Source organism: Aquarana catesbeiana, linkage group LG05, assembly GCF_042186555.1.
Source record: "Aquarana catesbeiana isolate 2022-GZ linkage group LG05, ASM4218655v1, whole genome shotgun sequence".
Taxonomy (NCBI): domain Eukaryota; kingdom Metazoa; phylum Chordata; class Amphibia; order Anura; family Ranidae; genus Aquarana; species Aquarana catesbeiana.
Genome location: NC_133328.1, coordinates 532,119,395 through 532,142,654, shown reverse-complemented (window position 1 = coordinate 532,142,654; position 23,260 = coordinate 532,119,395). Strand labels below are relative to the sequence as shown.

Genomic DNA, 23,260 nt, shown 5'->3' with positions numbered 1-23,260 from the left:
GAAGAGGGTCCTCCCTCGAAGTGTGTTAGCCACTCCGCAATACCTTCTGGTCTTCCGGGCATCTCCGGTTCCAACTATAGACTTAAGAGCTATTGCTGTGGATATTACGTTTTTATGTGAGTATAACCAATTCTCTGTGTATGTGAATCCCCTTCCCCTTCTCTCCACGGTGATCTTTCTCACCTGATGACATGACGGTGCAACACACTCTCCGCCTATCAGACCCGTAGCACACAGCCAGAACACTTCACTTGGCTGTGTGCTACACAGGTCTGTCAGGCGGGAATGGGGGCGGGAGGAACACGGAGCACCGCTCTGTCATTCCCTGTCACTCTGGTCCGCAGCTCCTGACAGAGGGAGAAGCGGGATGAGCTGTCCCTCCCTGAGTCACTCTCCGAACCCAAATAAAAACACACAGGCTTGGCTGCCAGCCAAGCCTAACAATTTACTGACACTAACAAAAAATCTATTCTAGCACAGTAGAGGGTTCTACATACACATAGCATGTCACCATGTCACCAAGCGCACATTAAGGTTAGAACCATTTATCCCCAAATAGTTTCTATTGAGAAAGTACTATAGTTGGAGAGCACCTTTAAAAAGGAAAATTGTACAGAGAGAAATGTAAAGGTAGTCATTGCTGACCTTGTTTTAGAAATGCTGGTTAACTGGCAATGGTCCCGATTAGGGATGAGCTGAACACCCCCCTGTTCGGTTCGCATCCAGAATATGCGAACAGGCAAAAAATTTGTTTGAACACGCGAACACCGTTAAAGTCTATGGGACACAAACATGTAAAATCAAAACTGGTAATTTTAAAGGTTAATATGGAGGTTATTGTCATAAAAAGTGTTTGGGGACCTGGGTCCTGCCCCAGGGGACATGTAACAATGCAAAAAAAAGTTTTAAAAACATCAATTTTTTCGGGAGCAGTGATTTTAATAATGCTTAAAGTAAAACAATAAAAGTGAAATATTCCTTTAAATTTCGTACCTGGGGGGTGTCTATAGTATGCCTGTAAAGTAGCACATGTTTCCCATGTTTATAACAGTCCAAGAGCAAAATTACATTTCTAAAGGAAAAAAAGTCATTTAAAAGTACTAGTGCTCTGATGCAACGGGAATCCTGCGTTGCATCAGAGGGGGGCGGGGTCACCCGTACACGTCACTGGGAAACCCCAGCGTTTCCCCTTGTCAGAGGGGGACGGGGTCACGTGACGGGTGGCCCCACCCTCAGCTACATAAGAGCTGTCAAGCTGGCGCCGTGTCATTCGCTGGGTGCCTCCGGTGGAGGCAGAATCCTGTGCGTGTTCCTCGCTAGAGTCGCTGGAGATCATTCATCTCTGGAGATCGAGAATTGGATTACATCGCTGGAGTAGGAGCATGGATTTATTGGATTACATCGCTGGAATCTCTTTTTTATTTTTAATAAAGGACTTGTCCCAAGCCGTCTCCTGTGGTTTTGTAACATTTTGACACTTTCTTTTTGTGAAATGGTAGGGGTACAATGTAGGGGGCCGGGATCTGGGTGTCCCCTTTGTTAAAGGGGGCTTCCAGATTCCGATGAGCCCCCCGCCTGCAGACCCCCACAACCCCTGGGCAAGGGTTGTGGGGATGAGGCCCTTGTCCCCATCAACATGGGGACATCCTCCCCATATTGAGGGCATGTGGCCTGGTACGGTTCAGGAAGAGGGGGTGCTCTCTTGTCTCCCCCTCTTTTCCTGCGGCCTGCCAGGTTGCGTGCTCGGATAAGGATCTGGTGCGGATTTTTGGGGGGGAACCCCACGCCATTTTTTATTAAAATTTTGGCGCGGAGTTCCCCTTAAAATCCATACCAGACCTGAAGGGCCTGGTAATGGAATTTTGGGGGACCCCCACGCATTTTCTTTTTTTTTTTTTTTAATGACTTTCAATGGCTTTTATGTGTATTGTCGGCACTAGCGCTAGTACTTTTAAATTACTTTTTTTTCCTTTAGAAATGTCATTTTGCTCTCGGACTGTTATAAACACAGGAAACATGTGCTACTTTACAGGCATACTATAGACACCCCCCAGGTACGAAATTTAAAGGAATATTTCACTTTTATTGTTTCACTTTAAGCATTATTAAAATCACTGCTCCCGGAAAAACGGGCGTTTTTAAAACTTTTTTTTGCATTGATACATGTCTCCTGGGGCAGGACCCGGGTCCTCAAACACTTTTTATGACAATAACTTGCATATTAACCATTAAAATTAGCACTTTAGATTTCTCCCATAGACTTGTAATGGGTGTTCCGTGGCCTTTTGAATTTGCCGCGAACATCCCAAATTGTTCGCTGTTCGGCGAACGGGCGAACAGCCAATGTTCGAGTCGAACTCATGCCTATCCCTAGTCTTGATTAATTCACTGCTTTGGAACAAATTGACCACATGTGAAATTAGACTTAAGTTCTAATCTGCAAAATTGTATTATGCATGTGCATAGCAAAATGTTGAATTATTTTCTGTCAGCATGACAGCCCAAGAACTAGAATTTTCCAAAGAAGAAGTTAATGATGGCTGCGACCCCCCCCCAGGTTTCTTAAAGCCCAACTCTAAAGAATTAGGCCAGGTTCACACTGGTACGACACAACAGTCATACCACTTTGCATCCGACTTTCCCTGTGACTTTAAGTCCAACATCCGTCCGACTTCAATGAACGGGGATCCGACTTTGATTCCCGACAATACCAGGCACTGTGTCTGGTATGAATCTTTACGGGGAACTCCACGCCAAATAAAAACAAAATGGCATGGGTTCCTCCTCCAAGAGCATACCAGGCCCTTCGGTCTGGTACGGGTTTTCAGGGGAACCCCCACACCAAAAAACGGCTAGGGGGTCACCCCAAAATCCATACCAGACCCTTATCCGAGCACACAGCCCAGCAGGTCAGGAAAGGGGGGGGCCGAGCAAGCGCCCCCCTCCTGAACCGTACCAGGCCGCATGCCCTCAGCATTGGGGGGGTGGGTACTTTGGGGCAGGGGGGCCCATGTGCCCCCCCACCCCAAAGCACCTTGTCCCCATGTTGATGAGGACAAGGGCCTCTTCCCGACAACCCTGGCCATTGGTTGTCGGGGTCTGTGGGCGGGGGGGCTTATTGGAATCTGGGAGCCCCTTTAACAAGGGGGCCCCAGATCCCAGCCGCCCACCCTATGTGAATGAGGTACATTGTACCCCTACCCATTCACCTAAAAAAAAGTGTCAAAAATAAGCGGCCCCAAAGCACTCACCCCCCCATGTTGAGGGCATGCGGCCTGGTATGGTTCAGGAGGAGGGGCTGCTCGCTCGTCCCACCCCCTTTCCTGACCTGCCGGGCAGCGTGCTCAGATAAGGGTCTGGTATGGATATTGGGGGGACCCCCAAACCATTTTATCGGCGTGGTGGTTCCCCTGAAAATCCATACCAGAGCGAAGGGTCTGATATGCTCTTGGAGGGGGAACCCATGCCATTTTTTTTTTTAATTTGAAGTGGAGTTCCCCTTCAAGATCATCAGAGCACAAGTCACATGCCAAAGTCGCATCGCCATATTGACTGATCCGACTTAAGTGATATTCAATGGACTGAAGTAGTATCAAAGTCGGACCAAAGTAGTGCATGGAGCATTTTCAAAGTTGGATCAGCTTGTGTCGGGCCAGTTAAGACGGCTCCCATAGGGAAACATTGATTTTCACACATCATGCGGCTTGAGCTCCCAATGTGGTTTGTTGAACCAGTGTGAACCCGGCCTTAGAAAGTATCTACCCTAGCAGTGCAGGAGGGTGGCGTATTAAAGGTTAAAAAATATGGCCAAAGCTTTTTGGCTGTACTTCTCCTATGGATCAAAGGAGTGCATTTTGTTCTCCACTCCTCTGATCCAATAATGCTGGATCACAGACCGATGCTGCATCCACCTAAGTGAGTGTGATATATATATATATATATATATATATATATATATATATATATATATATATATATATATATATATATATATATATATATATATATATATATATACATATATATAAGAACCCCATACTTCTCTTTTAAATGCTTGTTATGTTAGGGGTAGAGGAAAAAGCATTATTACTTACCCTATCCCCTGCACAAGCTACTGTAGCTCCAGCACTGCCCCTTTCTCTCCAAAGCTCCTGTCTGGGGATAGTTCCTTGGCTTCATAACGCACAATGCAGGATTATTAAACCTGCTTCGTACGTGAAAGGAGCAAGTATGCCATAGAGGGGAGGCTGCGGGGAACCAGCTGCACTGCTGAGGGTATTTACTCCTTATTCCATACCTGGCATAACTTTCAGTTAACCCTTGCAATCCAGGGTGGTTCCACTGGAAGGGTAGATTTTGTCTTATTGCTGGAGTTGGACTTTAAAGGAAAGCTGTCATAAAAGAAGCAGGGTGGCTGCCACCAATAATTTTAGGTTCATTAGTTCTTTCTTCTTATCAACCCAAGCCTAGAATACATAACTTGCCATGGTGCCCATGTTACATTTATGTCACCTGTTTAATTTCAGGGAAAAGTAACCACTACTATGTTGCATGTAATTAGTTGTTGTAAATGCACATGGGCATATGTGGGGTTTGTCTTGTCAATAATTCTGTGTCTGTTTAAAACAGGAATCAGCTGCACAAAAAGCTGTCCAGGCTATAAACTCAGCGTATGGTATACGGTATAGACATGGTCCAGCATCAACTACTTTATGTGAGTATATTCTGTTAATGAACCATGGCCTTCTCTAAATGGAGTGTAAAACTATTATAATATATACCTACCTAAAAATGTTTCAGAAGATACATTTAGCATCTGTTGTGTACACTAAACACCACCTAGGCATAATCTGGAAAAAAAGATTAGTCTGTTTATAGAACAGATCTATGAGTCTTCACAGGTGAAGCCTGTACAGAATTTCCAATAACATAATTGCCCTGCAAAAGTCAATGGCTGGCCGTCCCACTTCTTTTGCCTCACTTCCGAGTCCACCCAATATGTTCTTACCAAACACTGACATCACTTGGCCTATTCACTTTGGCCCAGTCCCCGGCCACCTAGGCAAATGGGCAGGAAATGGAACCTTATGGTTGTATCTGGGCAATGATGTCACCACTATCCCTACCCCTTCCTTTTTACAGCTATTGACAGCTCAGGGCTGGGCATCGTGATTGACAATGAATTTACAACTAGGGACCTTTTTGGGGGATTTTTTTTAAAAAAATGACTTCACCTATAGGTGACATCTTTTTATTTTGTGAACAATTAAGTAGGGGGTGGTATCTGGAGGCCCCCTTAATATTAAAGGGGGCTTCCAGATTCCAATAAGCCTTCCGTCTACAGACCCCCACAATCATTGGGCAAGGTTTGTGGGGATGAGGCCCTTGTCCTCATCAACATGGGAACAAAGTGCTTTGCCAGGGGGATGCCATTTGCCAGCAATTTAAAACTCTTTTTCCTTTGTAGATATTACTGTTAAAATATCACTGCTCCCGGCTGCATGGTATTTAAAAAATAAAACATTTTTGATTGTACATGTGTTGTATCACGGTCACGTGATAGTTTACGTTTTGTAGGTTTGTATTCCATATGTGCAAAGAGAGATCACACAAATACTTAAAAGTATAACATTTATTAAAAGAAATGACAGATACAGATAAAGATAAAGAAAATATGACAAGAATACTAAACTAAAAGATGCTGTTTCCACCATGGGTCCCCCCATTATACGGCATGGCACAGGTGATCACAGACGCATGCATTATTGCAAGCTCTGAAGGCGAGACACGTATTACAAGCTGTGTGTGTCATATAGAGGTATGTCCAACCCATCACCCTCTGGAGCAGAATGACCTCACATTTCTGAAAGTGGGCTGGCTTGTCCATAATAACAGTTTACAATCACGCATTCCTTTGGTATGAGTAAGCAGACTTAGTCCCGTTAACCAGGTTTAGAATTCCTTATTAGATATTTGTGAGACCACTAATATGAGCCAACAATAATAAGGAAATAAAATATACAATTTCCCCATCAACATATTCCCCAGGATAGTGTCCATAGCCCCCCACCTCCACCCTGCTGTGCTATTTTTTAACACCTCCTTGCCTTGCTTATTAGTCCGGAAAATTGCTATTTTTGGTTCCTATTGATTTCAATTGACTTTAGGCTCGGCATCCGGACTTCTTGGATGCCTGTACGAACCAAACCCAGGGCAGTTTAGCTCATCAGTACTTGACATGCATGGTTTGAGCTGTCTGTTTGAATGGGTGTACATCCATTCAGCACTAGGCAAGGCCAGGAGTGCACACGCATAGGTTTGTCCATAGAACTCTTCAAGGGAAAGGAAAAACCCTGAATCCAGATATCATAGATCATCACCAGATATTTTCTTTACACCCTGAATCCACATATCATAAATCATCACCAGACATTTTCTTTAAGAAATTATCCTTTAGTATTACTTTAATGGGTACATGAAGGTGTCTGTACATCATTTAGAATGCCATTTGATGAATCCTTTGAACGTGAAAGAGAAAAATACACTACATGAACTTGTTGGCTATTGTACTCCCTAGCCATAGGCATTAATATGGAGATGCCCTCACCACTTTGCAGTTATAACAGCATCCGCCCCTCTGGAAAGGCTTTGTGCAAGATTTTAGAGTGTGTCTGTGGGAATTAGTGTCCATTTAGCAAAAAGTGCATTTGTGTGGTCAGGTACTGATGTTGGGCGAGAAGATCTAGATCATAGTTGGCTTTTGCCATAAAGTACAAGTCATAAGCGTGCACATAGGGTGTGCCAGGTGTGCCTGGGCACACCCTAATCACCCCGTGTGGTGCAGATTCCCCCTGTTTAGACTCCTAATATTTCACCAAATCTCTTCCCTACTGACACCATCCATTGCTCTGCTGACACCGTCAATATTTACATGCAAATGTGTTTGAGTTTTGGGGTGCACACCCTAATGCAATAGGCTGTGCACACCTATGGTACAAGTGAATATAATAGCCCATCTTTCTCGCTGCTTCCTCTGGGTCCTACCATGCTTTTCTTTGGCTATTGGGTGGCCACTGCTGATGTATATACTGTACATATTGAGAATGATCTTGGATGTACACTGCACTGCAAATTACAAGTGCAGAGTACATTCTAAAAGAAAATTTAGGCAAGCGTGGGAAAGTCAGACTTTAACATGTGTGGGCTTTACTCGTGTAGTGTAGGTGTCATGGTCAGAAGTCCCAAACTGTTTGAGATATATAACCAATGTACTGTTTAATATTCCACAAGTATTTAATTGTTAGCTTATGTTTAACCGCTTCCTGACCAACCACCGCAGTTATACTGCGGCAGGTTGGCTCCCCTGCACGAGCTGTCGTAGCTATACGTCGGTTCGTGGGGTCGGGAAAGCAGGTACGCGCAGCCGGAGGTGCGTGCACCCACTGCACAGCGGGGGTGCCAGTCACGATGACCGCCGGCCACGAGCAGGAGAGACAGAACAGGGACGAGTGTGTGTAAACACACACTTCCCTGTTCTGACAGGAGTGACAAATTGTGTGTTCCTGTCGATCCGTCACTTCCTCCAGTCAGTCCCCTCCCCCTTCAGTTAGAATCACCTCCCAGGGAACACAGTTAACCCCTTGATCGCCCCCTAGTGTTAACCCCTTCACTGCCAGTGACATTTTTACAGTAATCAATGCAATTTTATAGCATTGATCCCTGTATTAATACCGATGGTCCCAAAAAATGTTTCAAAATTGTCCAATGTGTCCGCCATAATGTCGCAGTCACAATAAAAATCGCAGATCGCCGCCATTACTAGTAAAAAAAAATAATAATAATAAAAATACTATAAATCTATCCCCTATTTCATAGACGCTATAACTTTTGCGCAAACCAATAAATATATGCTTATTGCGATTTTTCTTTTGCCAAAAATATGTAGAAGAATACATATCAGCCTAAACTGAGGAAAAAAAAAATTTTTTATATATTTTTGGGGGATATTTATTATAGCAAGTAAAAAATAATGTTTTTTTCAAAATTGTCACTGTTTTTTTGTTTATAGCGCAAAAATTAAAAACTGCAGAGACGATCAAATAGCACCAAAAGAAAGCTCTATTTGTGGGAAAAAAAGGACGTCAATTTTGTTTCAGTACATTGACGCACGACCGCGCAATTGTCAGTTAAAGCGATGCAGTGCCGAATCGCAAAAAGTGCTCTGGTCAGGAAGTGGGTAAATTCTTCTGGGGCTGAAATGGTTAAAGTAGACCAGCAGCCAAGCCTGGGTCATATGGTCATATGATCCTGGTAAAAACTAGAAACTGAGGTGGGCAGAGTTAAAGAGGTACTCCAGGCTTCCCCCAACAAATTAAAAGTCAGTAGCTACAAATATTGTAGCTGCTGACTTTTAATTTAAGGACACTTATATGTCCAGAGATCCAGCAATGTCCTCACCCGAGCTGTTTCTTCAATCAGCATCTCAAGTAGGAGAAACAGTCAGTCAAGCCTTGCGGCTTCACGGACAGTTTCCTACTGTGTATGAGCGAGCCACACTACGCTTTGTGAATGGTCCCGTAGTCTTCTGGACTCTGTGATGTGTCCCAAAAGACTGCGGGGGGAAGGAGGGGGGCCGAACTTCCCATTCAGATCGCTGCGGCACATCTGACTGGAGGTGGGAGTGAGTATTTTTCAAACCAAGTACCCCTTCCCCCCAAAAAGTACCAAATGTGTCAGTGGAGGGGGGAGGATGCAAACAAGTGGAACTTCCCCTTTAGGTAAAGTTCCAGCAAAGTAGATGATTGTCTGAATTAAAACCCTCTAGCGGAGATCACATGACCAGTGCCTAAGCATGTAGCAACATCACTAATACATTTTTTTTGCAAACACTTTGCCTTCCAAGATTTACATTTGATAATTCACAAATATGCACTTTTTTTTGTGTTTCAGATATGAGTTCTGGCAGTTCCATTGATTGGGTTTATAATAATGGTATACCATATTCATTTGCATTTGAACTTCGAGACACTGGATATTATGGATTTGTTCTTCCACAAGGCCTCATTCGACCAACATGTATAGAGACAATGTTAGCAGTCAGAAATATCACAATGCACTTGCTGAAGAAATGCCGTTAGAAAGATGTCTAAGAGCTGTATATTTTCGTCGGAAACTGTAGTCTTTTTAAAGATGTATAAAACAACCATTTATTCCAGTTTTATATTCATTTATAGGACTTGCATTTATGTATGTGATCAGCATCATGTAATCCTCTGGCCCGAGGAAACCTTGTGGAGGTCAGCAGTCTCAGCCAATCAGGGCTTTATTGCTGGTTTACAAAGTTCTGCCAGGGAACATGCTTACAGGAGAGAAACTTGGGATAACTTTTTCTTTGTACACCTGTCCCTTTACTGTCCATCCACAATCTGGCATCCAGAACCAGGCTCTACTGATTAACAGCAGTATAGTCTAAAGGAAGTCCAGGACCTGGATGTACTATCCTGCAGGGGTGACCAGATCACAAGACAGACTTATTATTCCTTTTGCTGTTAAACAGTTCACATATATGCAATTTAAATGTATATTTAGCTGTTAGTTTGTAGTCCAGTTGTAATGTTTTTTTTTAAATAGCTATACATAATAATGAGACCAATGTAATGTAAATAACATTATCAGTGTGCGTTCATTTTTTAAAACTCTTGTTTCTGTGTTTTTATTTTTTAATTTTGTATGTGTACTGGCCATCATAATTTCTAATTTCACAGTGAGACTCTGCTCCTGGTTGTGTTTTGATGATTCTTATCTCACTGAAAGCCTGCAAGACAAGGTCTGTCTGATTAAAAGCAATATGTTGCCAGAAACCATTTGATCTGTGTAGACTAGCTTTTTACCATAGCGGAACCTTTTTTTTTTTTTTTTTTCTTGCAAAAGTGTGTTTTGTTTTTTTGTTTTTTTTCAAACATAGTACGTTTGTTATGTGTGCATTATATTGTAAAGGTGAATAATTACCAAATAAAAAAAAAGAAAAAAAAAAAAAACACAAAATACAGATTAAATAGTTTTAGAAATATATTTTGATTTTTGTCAATATCAACTAGTCTAGGTTAATCCAAGTGTAGTTATTTCCAGATTTAGAATTTAGGAGAAGAGGACGTGCTTAGCCTTTGAAGTGAATTAAGCAACTTGGCCAGGCTTTAAAATTCCGCCAATATGAGGATAAATAGAAATAGACATGACAGCCATCATAAGCAAGTTTTCATTTAGTATCTGCAGAGCTGTTGGTCGGTGGTGAAAGCAGTTTACAGAGCAGCACAACGGAAAAAAAAAATTCTACCAGGAATGTAATATTTTTAATGTGGAGCCTACCATGGTTACATACAGTATAGTTTCATAGGTTGAAAAAAGACACAGGTCGATCTAGTTTAACAAATAGAAAAAATTAAAAAAAAAAACTACATGGTAAGGTAGTGTAGTAGAACCCCTTACTCCTGGGTGGTTGAGGATGGCTTGGAAGGCTAGCATTTCACCTCCTTGTCTTTTTATGGGGTAAAAGGCATATGGACACCAGTCAATTTAGTATGTTTTATGGACAAACTCAGGAGAGAGGGTAATGCCGCGTACACACGGTCAGAATTTCGGCCCGCAAAAGACCGATAAGAGTTTTTCACCGAAAAATGCGATCGTGTGTATGCTCCATCGGTCTTTTACTGGCGGAATTCCATCCAGCAAAAGATTGAGAGCATGCTCTCAATTTTTCGGTCGGGAAAAGTTCCTATCCGAAAATGCGATCGTCTGTGGCAATTCCGACGTGGAAAATCCCTACGCATGCTCGGAAACAATTCGACGCATGCTTGAAAGCATTGAACGTCATTTTCTCGGCTCGCCGTAGTGTTGTACGTCACCACGTTCTTGACGGTCGTAATTTCAGCAAAATTTTGCGTGACCGTGTGTGTGCAAGGCAAACTTGAGCGGAATCCCGTCGGAAAAGCCGTCATATCTTTTTCGGACGAGAAAACCGATCGTGTGTACGCAGCATTAGGGCACATGATACCCCAAAACAGGCAAAAATAGTGACCGTGGGAACTTCTTGTAATGGCCACTGGCAGCAGCTTATACCCGGCTCTCCAGGTCATTTTTCAGGACAAAATCATTCTCCTAACCCCCCCCCCCCACACACACACACACAGTCATCTTCCAGCTCCATGCCCTCTGAATGCACCCTCCAGCAGGAAACCAAATTAGCCTTCATGCCCAATGACACAGGCCATCACCTGTCTGCCAAGGCCCAGACTAGCCATTGCCCCTTCCCCAGACAGCAGGTCTAGGAGGCAGGAGACCTCAACTTCTCTTACACTGGAATTGTCTGCAGGCCAACCCTGGGTGACAAAGACCCTTCTAGAAGGTCACCCTAAATATTTATCTCTTTCCTTGGCCTAAATCATTGGCAATACATTTTCCAGTGGTTGGTCAGAGAGAAATAAATATTCATAACTCAGAACATTGTTTTATCATACTCTCTCTCTGCTAGAGAACACTCCCCAGCAGCAGCAGAAGCAAACAATATTCTGAATTTAGGGGAAACCCAACAACTACAGAAACAATAACAATCCAATCTTGGGCTGACTACAGCCTAGCTGCCCACTAAAATAAGGTACACTCCAGCTAATAGTAAGGTCACTGCATTCATGGTGTGGTAGCAACACATTTTTTTTTACCATAGGCTACTTTCACACTGCTTCCCTGCAAAAATGCATGTGTTTTTACAGCATTTTTGCCATGTTTCCCACCTGTGAAAAAAGGACATGTGACTCAAAAACACAACTGCGTTTGCCCCAATTTTGATGTAGTTTCCATTCGTTTCAATGGGGAGGTGCGTTTTTGGTGCAGTTTTTTTACTGCACCAAACTTGCAACAAGCAGAACTTCTGGATGGGGTCACACCTATGCGAATTGGATGCAGCTTACATCGCATCCAATTCGCATGACGTTTTAAAATACATTCATTTGAATGAGGCTGGTTCGCATATGTGCGTTGCATTGGCATTCTGCATTGCCCAAAAAAGGTGTGTGTTTTCTGGGAATTGCGGTGCAAATTGCAAGCACATTATCTTCTATGGGAACGCATCTGATTCGCAGATGCATTCCGTTGTGAACAGGATAAAATCCTGGCTTGATCCTGATGTAAACCTGACCTCATACTGATGCAATCCTGACCTGAACCTGATCAAAAACTGACGTGAAACGCTGAACAACTACTTTGTCAATTAGCTGTGAAAACGGAGCTTCAATTCGCACTGCACATGTGTGAACCCAGGCTTACAAAATGCAGGGTACCCACAACTGATCAGTGTGAAGAGTTCCATAGGATTTCATGGTCATAAGTTTTTCATCCACTTTTTTAAAGCAAAAGCAGAAGAAAAACAGATCACTGTGAAAGCAGCCTTAGGGCTCTTTCTCACAGGGCGGATCAGTGATGATCCGCCCCGTGAATATCCGCTTGCTCAGCGGGGATCACTCCGCCGATCCCCGCTGAGCAGGAAGATGACAGGTGCATCGCTGCACACTCTGCAGCGAAGTACCTGTCAGAGCGCCGCTCTCCCCTATGCGGGGATCGGATGATGACGGACCGTAGTGTCCGTCGTTACCCGATCCGATCCGAAAACGGATGGAAAAGTAGGTTTTTCCTTTGTTACACTTTTCGGATCGGAGCGGGTCGGATGTCAGCGGACATGTCACCGCTGACATCCGACGCTCCATAGAGATTCATGTATGTCCGTTTTTCATCCGAAAACGGAAGGATGAAAAACGGACATACGGATCGTTAGTGTGAAAGAGGCTTTTGAAATACATGCCTAAGGCCGGGTTCACACATGTGCGGTGCAAATTGAAGCTCCGTTTTCACAGCTAATTGACAAAGTAGTTGTTCAGCGTTTCACCTCAGTTTTTGATAAGGATCAGGTCAGGTTTACATTAGGATTTTATCCTGTTCACAACAGAATGCATCTGCGAATCAGATGCGTTCCCATAGAAGATGATGTGCTTGCAATTCGCACCGCAGTGCCCAGAAAACGCACACTTTTTTGGGCAATGCGGAGTAAGACTGCAATGCACATATGTGAACCAACCTCATTCAAATGAATGTATTTTAAAATGTCATGTAAATTGGATGGTCTAACTACAAAGCCATCACTCAATATGTCAGGATTGTACATAAAACTAGATGTTGATGTGAATCAGTGTTCATATATAGAACAGGAAATCCCACCAACACATATTTATGACATATATAATATATTTTTCTAATATTATAGAAGACTTCAAATGAATATAATTATTTAGCAATAATTACTCACATTTATTAAAAGCAAGTCGGAAGTGTGTGATCAGGCAATTACATTAATGGAGAAAAGTTTTACCTATACTAGACTAGGTGCTATACTGTATCAAGAAAACTTCAAAAAGACAAATCTTTGGCAATATGTCATCAAATAATCCAAATTATGGTTGGAGTGCTCATTCACAATCCAGTCTTACCAAGTAGTATGCCCAGTTCAAGCATCCCTTGCGATAATCAGGCAGAGGTGTAGGTTCCCCAGGGTGCAATAGTGAATGCTTTTGGACCACTTGTTTTTGCAGAAATAGATTTTCCAATTTGTACAAGGTCTGCTGATCATTCCAAGCACACTCTGCTGACATCAAACACACTGCTGTCACCAACGAAGCTGCAATGCAATCAAGGATCATCTGATGTATCACTGCCCTCAGACTCATCTGTCACTTTAAATATGGGATTTGAAATGATACTGCATGAGCCACAGGTAACCCTGATCAATTTTACAGCTTCTGTATAGTATATATATATATATATATATATATATATATATATATATATAATATTGCACAGATTGTTGGGCATCTGTTTATGCCAATATCAGAAATATTATGAATAAGGAACATTGCACACATAAAGAATATGGTCCATTCTAAGGCCAAATATTAGACCAACAGGAAAGTTGCTATTGACTGGCTCAAGCTTCAGGCCCCACTTTATATTTCCAATGTTTGTGTCAAATCATTTTTACTTTTATTGAAAATGCATGTGTATAAAGCACCATTAGACATTGACGTTTTGCTAAGCAACATCATTCAGTATTTATTTATTATAAATACCTATTGATCAGAAATACCTTAGAGTTTAGAGTGGTGTTCGCAATCCTGCAATTTTGAAGTGACCTATTGGACATATACCACAAACAGCAGTCTGCTAAATCATCAGATACATTTTCTGGCACTTATCCAGTAGGAGGTAGAACGCATTGGTTACTTGGCAGATTGCAGCAATAGGGGAAGTAAATGTTTTGATAATCTCCCATTACCCAAAATGTTTCCTCTGTTACAAAACAAGATAGTATGCATGACCATAAAAATATAACATGAAATAAAATAAAGATATATAAAAAAAATAGTCATATTTCTTATATAAAAATCAAATGTTTGCTTTTGTTGTACAGTCATGTGAAAAACGAAGTACACCTCATGGAAACTAATGACTTTTTCTAAAAATTTGAACAGGCAAACAATTAGAACTTCATTTAAACAATATCTACAGAGAAAGGCTGAACAAATGACAGAAAAAATTGGTATATCAGTATATTTATTCTAATAATCAAAATTAATAAAAATGCTAATTTGTCACATGTAATAAGTGAACCCCTATATTTGCCATAACTTCAAATCCATGAAATTAGAATCCCATGTTCCAGGTTAGGTGCCAACGATTGTAACATGCTCAGGAAGTATGCAGGTGGAACCTGTTTTATTAAACCTCAGTTATCCAGGGTCTAGTGTTCTCATTGCTATTGGCCTGTGTAGTGCCATAATGCCATCATTTAAGTAGCTTTTTCAGGCCCTCAGAAAGTAAGTTGAGGATGCCTATGCAAAGAGATATGTTGTTGAAAATCATCTACAAGTGGCATACATCCAAAAAAAAAATCTGCTAATTTATCCAAGAATTGCTGCTCCAGATCTGTCCTACTGATGCTAATAGTAGTCTACAAGAACCCCAACATTTCATGGTAGGATCTGCAGGTAGCTCTTACAACAGTCAAACAGAGTATTGGTAACTGTAAGCACAAACATACAAGTCCATATATAACAGGAGATATAAAGGGCTGAGCAACTTAGTCCATAGGGGACCAGGCTGGAAGTTCAAGGGTTAAGTGGTAACCGGTAACGTAATGGTTAAAATGGGCTGGTAGGCTAGGCGGCTGCTGTCCTCAGAGAGCTGGCTCTGTGATGGATGAGAGAGGGGTAGAGAAGGAAGCACCCCCTGAGTGTAGTATTAAGTAATGATGTTTAATGACACCAGGTAAAAACACACCTACAGGATAAAAACATATAAAAGACTCATCTGTATAGGTACGTGGTCCTCGGTGTTCCCTCTGATCCTGTGGTGGTGACGCTGCAAGGATGCTGGGCTGCAAAAGGTGGATTACCAGCCGGGAGCTCCTTCTGTGGCCATCAGGAAGAGACTAGGGGCTGGCGTGGGGCGCATGTGGAGCGTGCGTGACTTCACAGGTCATCCGTCCGCTTCCGGGTTCAGTATCCAGGGGAGGGATCGTCCAGGGAATAGGGCTTGCAGGGAGGTTGAGAGAAGGCCACGTGCTCGGAGCCACTGCTCCTTCAATAGGCCTAATAGGGAGGTGTCTGCAATGTGCTTTTATATGGCAGTGCTGTGGGACAACAGGTCCCAGCGACTGTCAAAAGAAAGCACTGCGCCAACTGTGGGCGGGAGGGGAACTACAAGGTAACATAATATACACAGAGAAAAAAAAAAAAGAGGTTATCTAATAGTGAGTGGCATGTTTCCATGCCACTCACTATTAGATAACCTCTTTTTTTCTCTGTGTATATTATGTTACCTTGTAGTTCCCCTCAGTTGGCGCTGTGCTTTCTTTTGACAGACACTGGGACCTATTGAAGGAGCAGTGGCTCCGAGCGCATAGCCTTCTCTCAACCTCCCTGCAAGCCCTCCTCCCTGGACGATCCCTCCCCTGGATACCGAACCCGGAAGCGGACGGACGACCCAGACGACGCACCATGTGCGCTCCATGTGCGCTCCACGCCGGCCCCTAGTCTCTTCCTGATGGCCACAGAAGGAGCTCCCGGCTGGTAATCCACCTTCTGCAGCCCAGCATCCCTGCAGCGTCACCACCACAGGATCAGAGGGAACACCGAGGACCACATACCTATACAGATGAGCCTTTTATATGTTTTTTATCCTGTAAGTGTGTTTTTACCTGGTGTCATTAAACATCATTAGTTAATACTACACTCAGGTGGCGTTTCCTTCTCTACCCCTCACCCAGCTCTTGCAACAGTTGCTGTCAAGTGCATGTATCTACAATCGGAAAGAGATTGCACTAATTTAACCTGCATGCGAGGTATGCCAGGAAAAAGCCACAAGAACATTTCAGCAAGACTACAGTTTGCCATTGGACATACACTATATTGCCAAAAAATATTGGGACGCCTGCCTTTTCACGCACATGAAATTTAATGGCTTCCCAGTCTTAGTCCGTAAGGTTCAATACTGAGTTGGCCGACCCTTTGCAGCTATAACAGCTTCAACTCCTCTGAGAAGAGTTTGACCGTTCTTCCACAAGCGCATTTGTGAGGTCAGGCACTGATGTTGGACGAGAAGGCCTGGCTCGCAGTCTCCGCTCTAATTCATCCCACGGGTGTTCTGTCGGGTTGAGGTCAGGACGCTGTGCAGGCCATTTAAGTTCCTCCACCTCAAACTCGCTCATCTATGTCTTTATGGACCTTGCTTTGTGGACTGGTCCAAATCATTTGGTGGAGGGGGGATTATAGTGTGGGGTTAGTTTTCAGGGGTTGGGCTTGGCCCCGTAGTTCCAGTGAGGGTAACTTTTAAGGCGTTAGCATACTAAGACATTTTGTACAATTTCATGCTCTCAGCTTTGTGGGAATTTGGGGATGGCCCCTTCCTGTTCCAACATGACTGTGCACCAGTGCACAAATCAAGGTTCATAAAGACATGGTTGTGCAAGTTTGAGGTGGAGGAACTTGACTGACCTGTACAGAATCCTGACCCCAACCTGATAGAACACCTTTGCGATGAATTACAGTGGACACTGCAAGCCAGGCCTTCTTTTCCACATCAGTGTCTGACCTCACAAATGCGCTTCAGGAAGAATGGTCAACATTCCCATAGCCCCACTCCTAAATCTTGTGGACAGCCTTCCCAGAAGAGTTGAAGCTGTTGTAGATGCAAAGGGTGGACCAACTCAATATTGAACCCTACGGACTAAGACTGGGATGCCATTAAATTTCATGTGCGTGTAATGGCAGGCGTCCCAATACTTTGGTAATATAGTGTATAGGCAATATTGGACCTATAAACATATGTAGCACTAACTCACGGTAGAGCTGCTAATTTAAGCGGGTCTGTTACCTTCACTTTGCTTCCCTCTGTTTCACCGGTATCGGGTCTAGGGTTCCGTTGAGTTTACTTCTGGACGACACACGCACCAACACTGGAGTACGTTTTCAATGCTTTATTGAACAGACAAACTTTAGGAAGTAGCAGGAAAGAGGTGGAAAATGAAACTTTCAGGAGAAACTCAAATATCTTCTTATAGAATCTTAGCGACCAATGCCCTGGTAGAATTCAGATAATTATGTGGAATGCGCTCCCCTCGTGGGACACACTCCTTGCTCGTCTGGATAGGCCTCTCTTACCGGTCTAGCAGCCAGTACGCAGCACGAATCAAAAGTTTCTGCCACAGACTTGTTTGGGGAATAAATCCGTACGATCCTCTGCCACAGGATGTATCAGATTTTCTGCAATGAAAGTCAGTCACAGTGCCTGAACCTTTAAGCCGAACCAGCAACACTATGCTGTATGGTTACTTCTTTTGGATACGTCCTCCAACCGAGTCACCAGGCCCCTCTATAGACCAGCTCACCGCGTGATCTCTCCAAGACGGGTCCTCCCCTGGGATCTCCTCGGTTGTCCAGCTTCGTCACACAGGACCGACAGCTCGGGACCATTCCTCAGCCGCGGTGGTAGGCCCCAGACAAGCCTCTGGACCCACCCCTGCGCCACAGCATCGTGGGCCTCCTGATCGGAGGACCACGAGGTAGCTCCTTAACGCATACCTGTCCGCCAGGAGGGCCAGCAGGTGGCTGTAAAAAAAAAAAAAAAAAAACCCTAGAACATGGCATCTATCCCATAAATACCCTCTTCCCAGAATGCAACTCGGAGGACCACCTCCACCGAGCTTGCCTCCGAGACAGAGGAGCATCTATACACTTCGACAGGTTGCCTTTCCAACACTGACTAGTGGTAACAGCGACACCCACCGGTCAGCACGGAAACACACACAACGTCAGCCAAGCTGGAACAGAGGCAAACTTTTACCTTCCTAACGCACAATTTACTAAATTTACCTAACCTGTGGTAGATTGTAAATCTACCAGCGCTACACATATATGCATATTGGACCTATAGACATATAGGCAAAGACCAGGCCTTCGGGAACAAAGTACTGTTGACTGATGAATCAAAGATTGATGTTGGGCTACAGTAGTAGGAGGCATGTTTGGTGAAAACCAAAGACAGCATTTCATAACAACTGTGAAACTGAAATCTGCACTATATCAAAGCGTGCTTGGTCACTATATGGAGCTATCTGTTCACAAGTTGCAAAAAGCCTACAAGATCTATTTTTACCTAAAGAGGGCAATGCCAGCTTCTGGGGCGAAAGATGTACTTACTCAGAGTACACCACTACATCTATTAATAATTTTGTTAAATAAATTATTTAAACTGAAAACTTTCCTGTTTTTTTATTCAAATGTTTGTGCTTTTATTTGAAGGATAACTAAAGGTTCAGTTTTTTTTTTTTTTTAACAAACATATCATACTTACCTCCTCTGTGCAGTTGGTTATGCACAGAGTGGCCCCGATCCTCCTCTTCTGGGGTCCCCCAATGGCGCTCCTGGCTCCTCCTCTTCTTGAGTGCCCCATCGGAGAAGCGCTCTCCCTCGGGGGACCCGTGTGGGCGTGCTCCTGTGTCCTGCTGCTGCGTCCATTGTTAAAGTGGGGCTGGTTGTTCATCTCAATGCATAGAATGCATTGAGGTGAAAAACTGCGAGGGTTTACAACCACTTTGACTATATTACCTCTATCTGTAGGCATTGTTTGAATAAAGGTCTAATATTTGGCTGCTTAAATATGTTCCCATGCGGTGTACTTACTTTTTCACATGATCTAATTTGATTTTCTGCTAAGGATAATACAGATCCTTCTTTTACATTAATTTTCTCATATAGTCCTTGGTATTTAGACGTGCTTGTATGTCTGCTTCTCCTTATACACTAGCATTGTTTAGATTTTCTGTTACTTTTTAAAGCTGAACATCTATTCAAATTTAAAGTGGTTCTAAAGGTAGAAGGTTATCTTAAAGTGGTTGTAAACCTCAGACATGATATATGAACAAAGCATATGCCTCTAGTGTGTACTTGTCTCAATTAACCCCTTTCCGAATGATGGCTACAGTGCGGACCTACATTGCCGGGAGGCCGTCAATAGACATCTTCCCCTTTGCACGGGCCTTGCATGCCCCCTGTGGGGCACGCGTGGCGCGCTCTGTGACCACCGATGCCACCCATCAGTACCCATCAGTGCTAGCTATCAATGCCACCAATCAGTGCCACCTATAAATGCCCTTCAGTGCCACCATCAATGCCCATCAGTGTCACCCATCGGTGCCATCTCATCAGTTCCCACCAGTGCCACCTCATCAGTGCCCATCATTGCCACCTTATCAGTGCCCATCAGTGCAGCCTATCGGTGCTCATCAGTGCAGCCTCATCAGCGTACATCAATGAAGGAGAAAAATTACCTGTTTGCAAAATTTTATAACAAAATATAAGTTTTGTTTGTTTTTTTCTAAATTCTCTGTCTTTTTTAATTTTTTTTAACCAAAAATAAAAAACCCAGTGGTGATCAAATACCACCAAAAGAAAGCTCTATTTGTAAGAAAAAATTATAAAAAATGTTATTTGGGTTAAGTGTTGCATGACCGTGAATAGTCATTAAAAGAGTGACAGCTCTAAAAGCTGACATTTGGTCTGGGCAGGAAGGGGGTTTAAGTGCCCAGTAAGCAAGTGGTTAAGAGCACTAAGTGTTACTTTTGTCTGCTGCCTCGTTCCTCTGCTATCAGCATGAATCACTTCTGACAAGTTTTCCTGACACCAAGAGAAAAATGGTGACAGGGGAGGGATCTCCAGCTGATTGTCAGCCTCAGCTTTGTTCCTGTGTGCTGTGTGAAGGGGGTGTGTCCCTTCCCTCCAATCAACTCTCAGAGCTCTCCTCACTCTGTAATTTCAGATCTCCGCACCCTTTTTTTCTGAACTCTCAGACAAGCTTTATAATTCAGCACTCTGAACAGATGTAAAGAAGAGAGGGCTGCAGATAGACAGGCACAACTTATGTAGGAGGATTTGTTTCCTCTCTGTGTATCACCTGAGGGGCCAGTCACTTCACTGGGTATATGTAAGAGCTTACAACCACTTTAGTGCATTCTCTGCATTAAGGTAAAAAACCTTCTGTATGTCCCCCCTCCCCCAAGCTTAGACACAGTAGGGATAGCCATTGGTGCTGTCAATCACAGACCGTGAGGATGGAGCAGGGACACACAGAGTAGAACTTGGGAGCGAGCATGCACAAGTGCCTCATATCAAGCAGCTTTCTATAGGGCAATCGGCAGGGGTAGGAACCAGGGGCACTGGTGGGGGACCCAAGAAAAGGAGGATTGGGGTTGCTCTAGGCAAAACCATTACACATAACAGGTAAGTATAACATGTTTGTTATTTTAATAATAATAATAAAAAAAGAATTTAGAATATGATAAATCGTGTGGGTCAGTTCTACAAATGATATGCATGTATAAATATTAACCCAAAATGCCCGCCAAAAACCTTTTTATGTTTTGTGGTTTAAATTTAGAAGGTTCAGGTCAAGTTTTACTTCTGTTTGTGTCTTACTGGGAAGATTTACCCTTAAGCCCCATACACGCGGGCCGAATGCCAGCTGATATCGGCCGGTTCAATAAAAACCAGTTGACATTCGGCCCGTGTGTAAGGCACTCTGTCCGACCGGCTTATGTCAGACGTGCATGCTGAAAAACCAGCAGCTGACTGACTCCTAACTCCTAATGCCCCGTACACACGGTTGGACTTTGTTCGGACATTCCGACAACAAAATCCTAGGATTTTTTCCGACGGATGTTGGCTCAAACTTGTCTTGCATACACACGGTCACAGAAAGTTGTCGGAAAATCCGATCGTTCTAAACGCGGTGACGTAAAACACGTAGGTCGGGACTATAAACGGGGCAGTGGCCAATAGCTTTCATCTCTTTATTTATTCTGAGCATGCGTGGCACTTTGTCCGTCGGATTTGTGTACACACGATCGGAATTTCCGACAACGGATTTTGTTGTCGGAAAATTTTATAGCCTGCTCTCAAACTTTGTGTGTCGGAAAATCCGATGGAAAGTGTGTGATGGAGCCTACACACGGTCGGAATTTCCGACAACAAGGTCTTATCACACATTTTCCTTCAGAAAATCCGACCGTGTGTACGGGGCATAACCGTACTCACTCTAAATAATGGTTATTACAGCCTGTCACCCTGCTGCAGAGAGGAAATACCCCCTCTAAAATTCAATTGAATCTAAATGGATTGTAAATAAAATATACACAGAAGTAACCAATGAAATAATTCAAGTGATTGTCAACCCATACATATAATTTTTAACCACTTGCTTACTGGGCACTTAAACCCCTCTCCTGCCCAGACCAATTTTCAGCTTACAGCGCTCTCACACTTTGAATGACAATTACTCAGTCATGTAATACTGTACCCAAATGAATTTTTCGTCCTTTTTTCATACAAATAGAGCTTTCTTTTGATGGTATTTGATCACCTCTAGGTTTTTTATTTTTTGCGCTATAAATGAAAAAAGGCCGAAATTTTTGAAAAAAAAAACGCATTTTTCTTAGTTTCTGTGATAAGATTTTGCAAATTATTAATTTTTCTTCATAAATTTTGGCCACAATTTATACTGCTACATATCTTTGGTAAACAATAACCCAAATTAGTGGATATTATTTGGTCCGTGTGAAAGTTAGAGAGTCTACAAGCTATGGTGCAAATCATAAAAAATTGATCACACCTGATGCACTGGTGGCCTCATTTCTTGCGACCTGAACAAGCCAGGAAAGTACAAATACCCCACAAATTACCCCTTTTTTGAAATTAGACATTCCAAGGTATTTAGTAAAATGCATGGTGAGGTTTTTGATGTTGTAATTTTTTCCCACAATTCTTTGCAAAATGAAGATTTTTTTATTTTTTATTTTTTTCCCCACAAAATTGTCATTGTAATAAGTTATTTCTCTCACATGGCATGTATATACCACAAATAACACCCCAAAATACATTCTGCTACTCCTCCTGAGTATTACGATACCACATGTGTGGGACTTTTTCACTGCCTGGCCACATACAGAGGCCCAACACGCAGGGAGCACCATCAGGTGTTCTAGGAGCATAAATTACACATATAACTTGTTGACTACCTATTACATTTTTGAAGGCCCTGGAGCACCAGGACAATGGCACGTGACACTGATGTGGCACTGATGGCAGATGGCACTGATACGTAGCACTGATGACACTGATGTGGCACTAATACGTGGCACTGATGACACGTGGCACTTATATGTGGCACTGATGACAGATGGCACTAATACATGGCACTGATGACAGATGGCACTAATACGTGGCACTGATGACAGATGGCACTAATACGTGGCACTGATGACACGTGACACTGACACATGACACTGATGACAGATGCCACTAATACGTGGCACTGATGACACGTGACACTGATAACAGATGGCACGTGACACTGACAGGTGGCACTGATGACAGATGGCATTAATATGTGGCACTGATGACAGATGGCACTCATGACAGATGACAGTGGGGACAGATTGCAGATGACAGTGGGGACAGATGGCACTGATGACAGATGTCAGTGGGGACAGATGGCAGTGGGGACAGATGACAGTGGGGACGGATGTCAGTGGGGACGGATGGCACTGATGACAGATGACAGTGGGGACGGATGGCAGTGGGGACACATGACAGTGGGGATGGATGGC

General features: G+C 43.3%; 1 protein-coding gene across 1 annotated transcript in view; it reads left to right on the top strand.

Moving 5' to 3' along the window:
- The window catches only part of CPA6 (carboxypeptidase A6), a 233,276-nt gene extending 221,354 nt beyond the window's left edge, over nucleotides 1–11,922 (top strand). Inside the window, exons 10-11 of the mRNA XM_073631774.1 lie at nucleotides 4,630–4,714; nucleotides 8,950–11,922. Of these exons, the coding sequence (XP_073487875.1) occupies nucleotides 4,630–4,714; nucleotides 8,950–9,137 (273 nt within the window). The 3' untranslated portion in view covers nucleotides 9,138–11,922. The remainder of the gene's footprint in view (nucleotides 1–4,629; nucleotides 4,715–8,949) is intronic.
- Nucleotides 11,923–23,260: the final 11,338 nt, after the last annotated feature.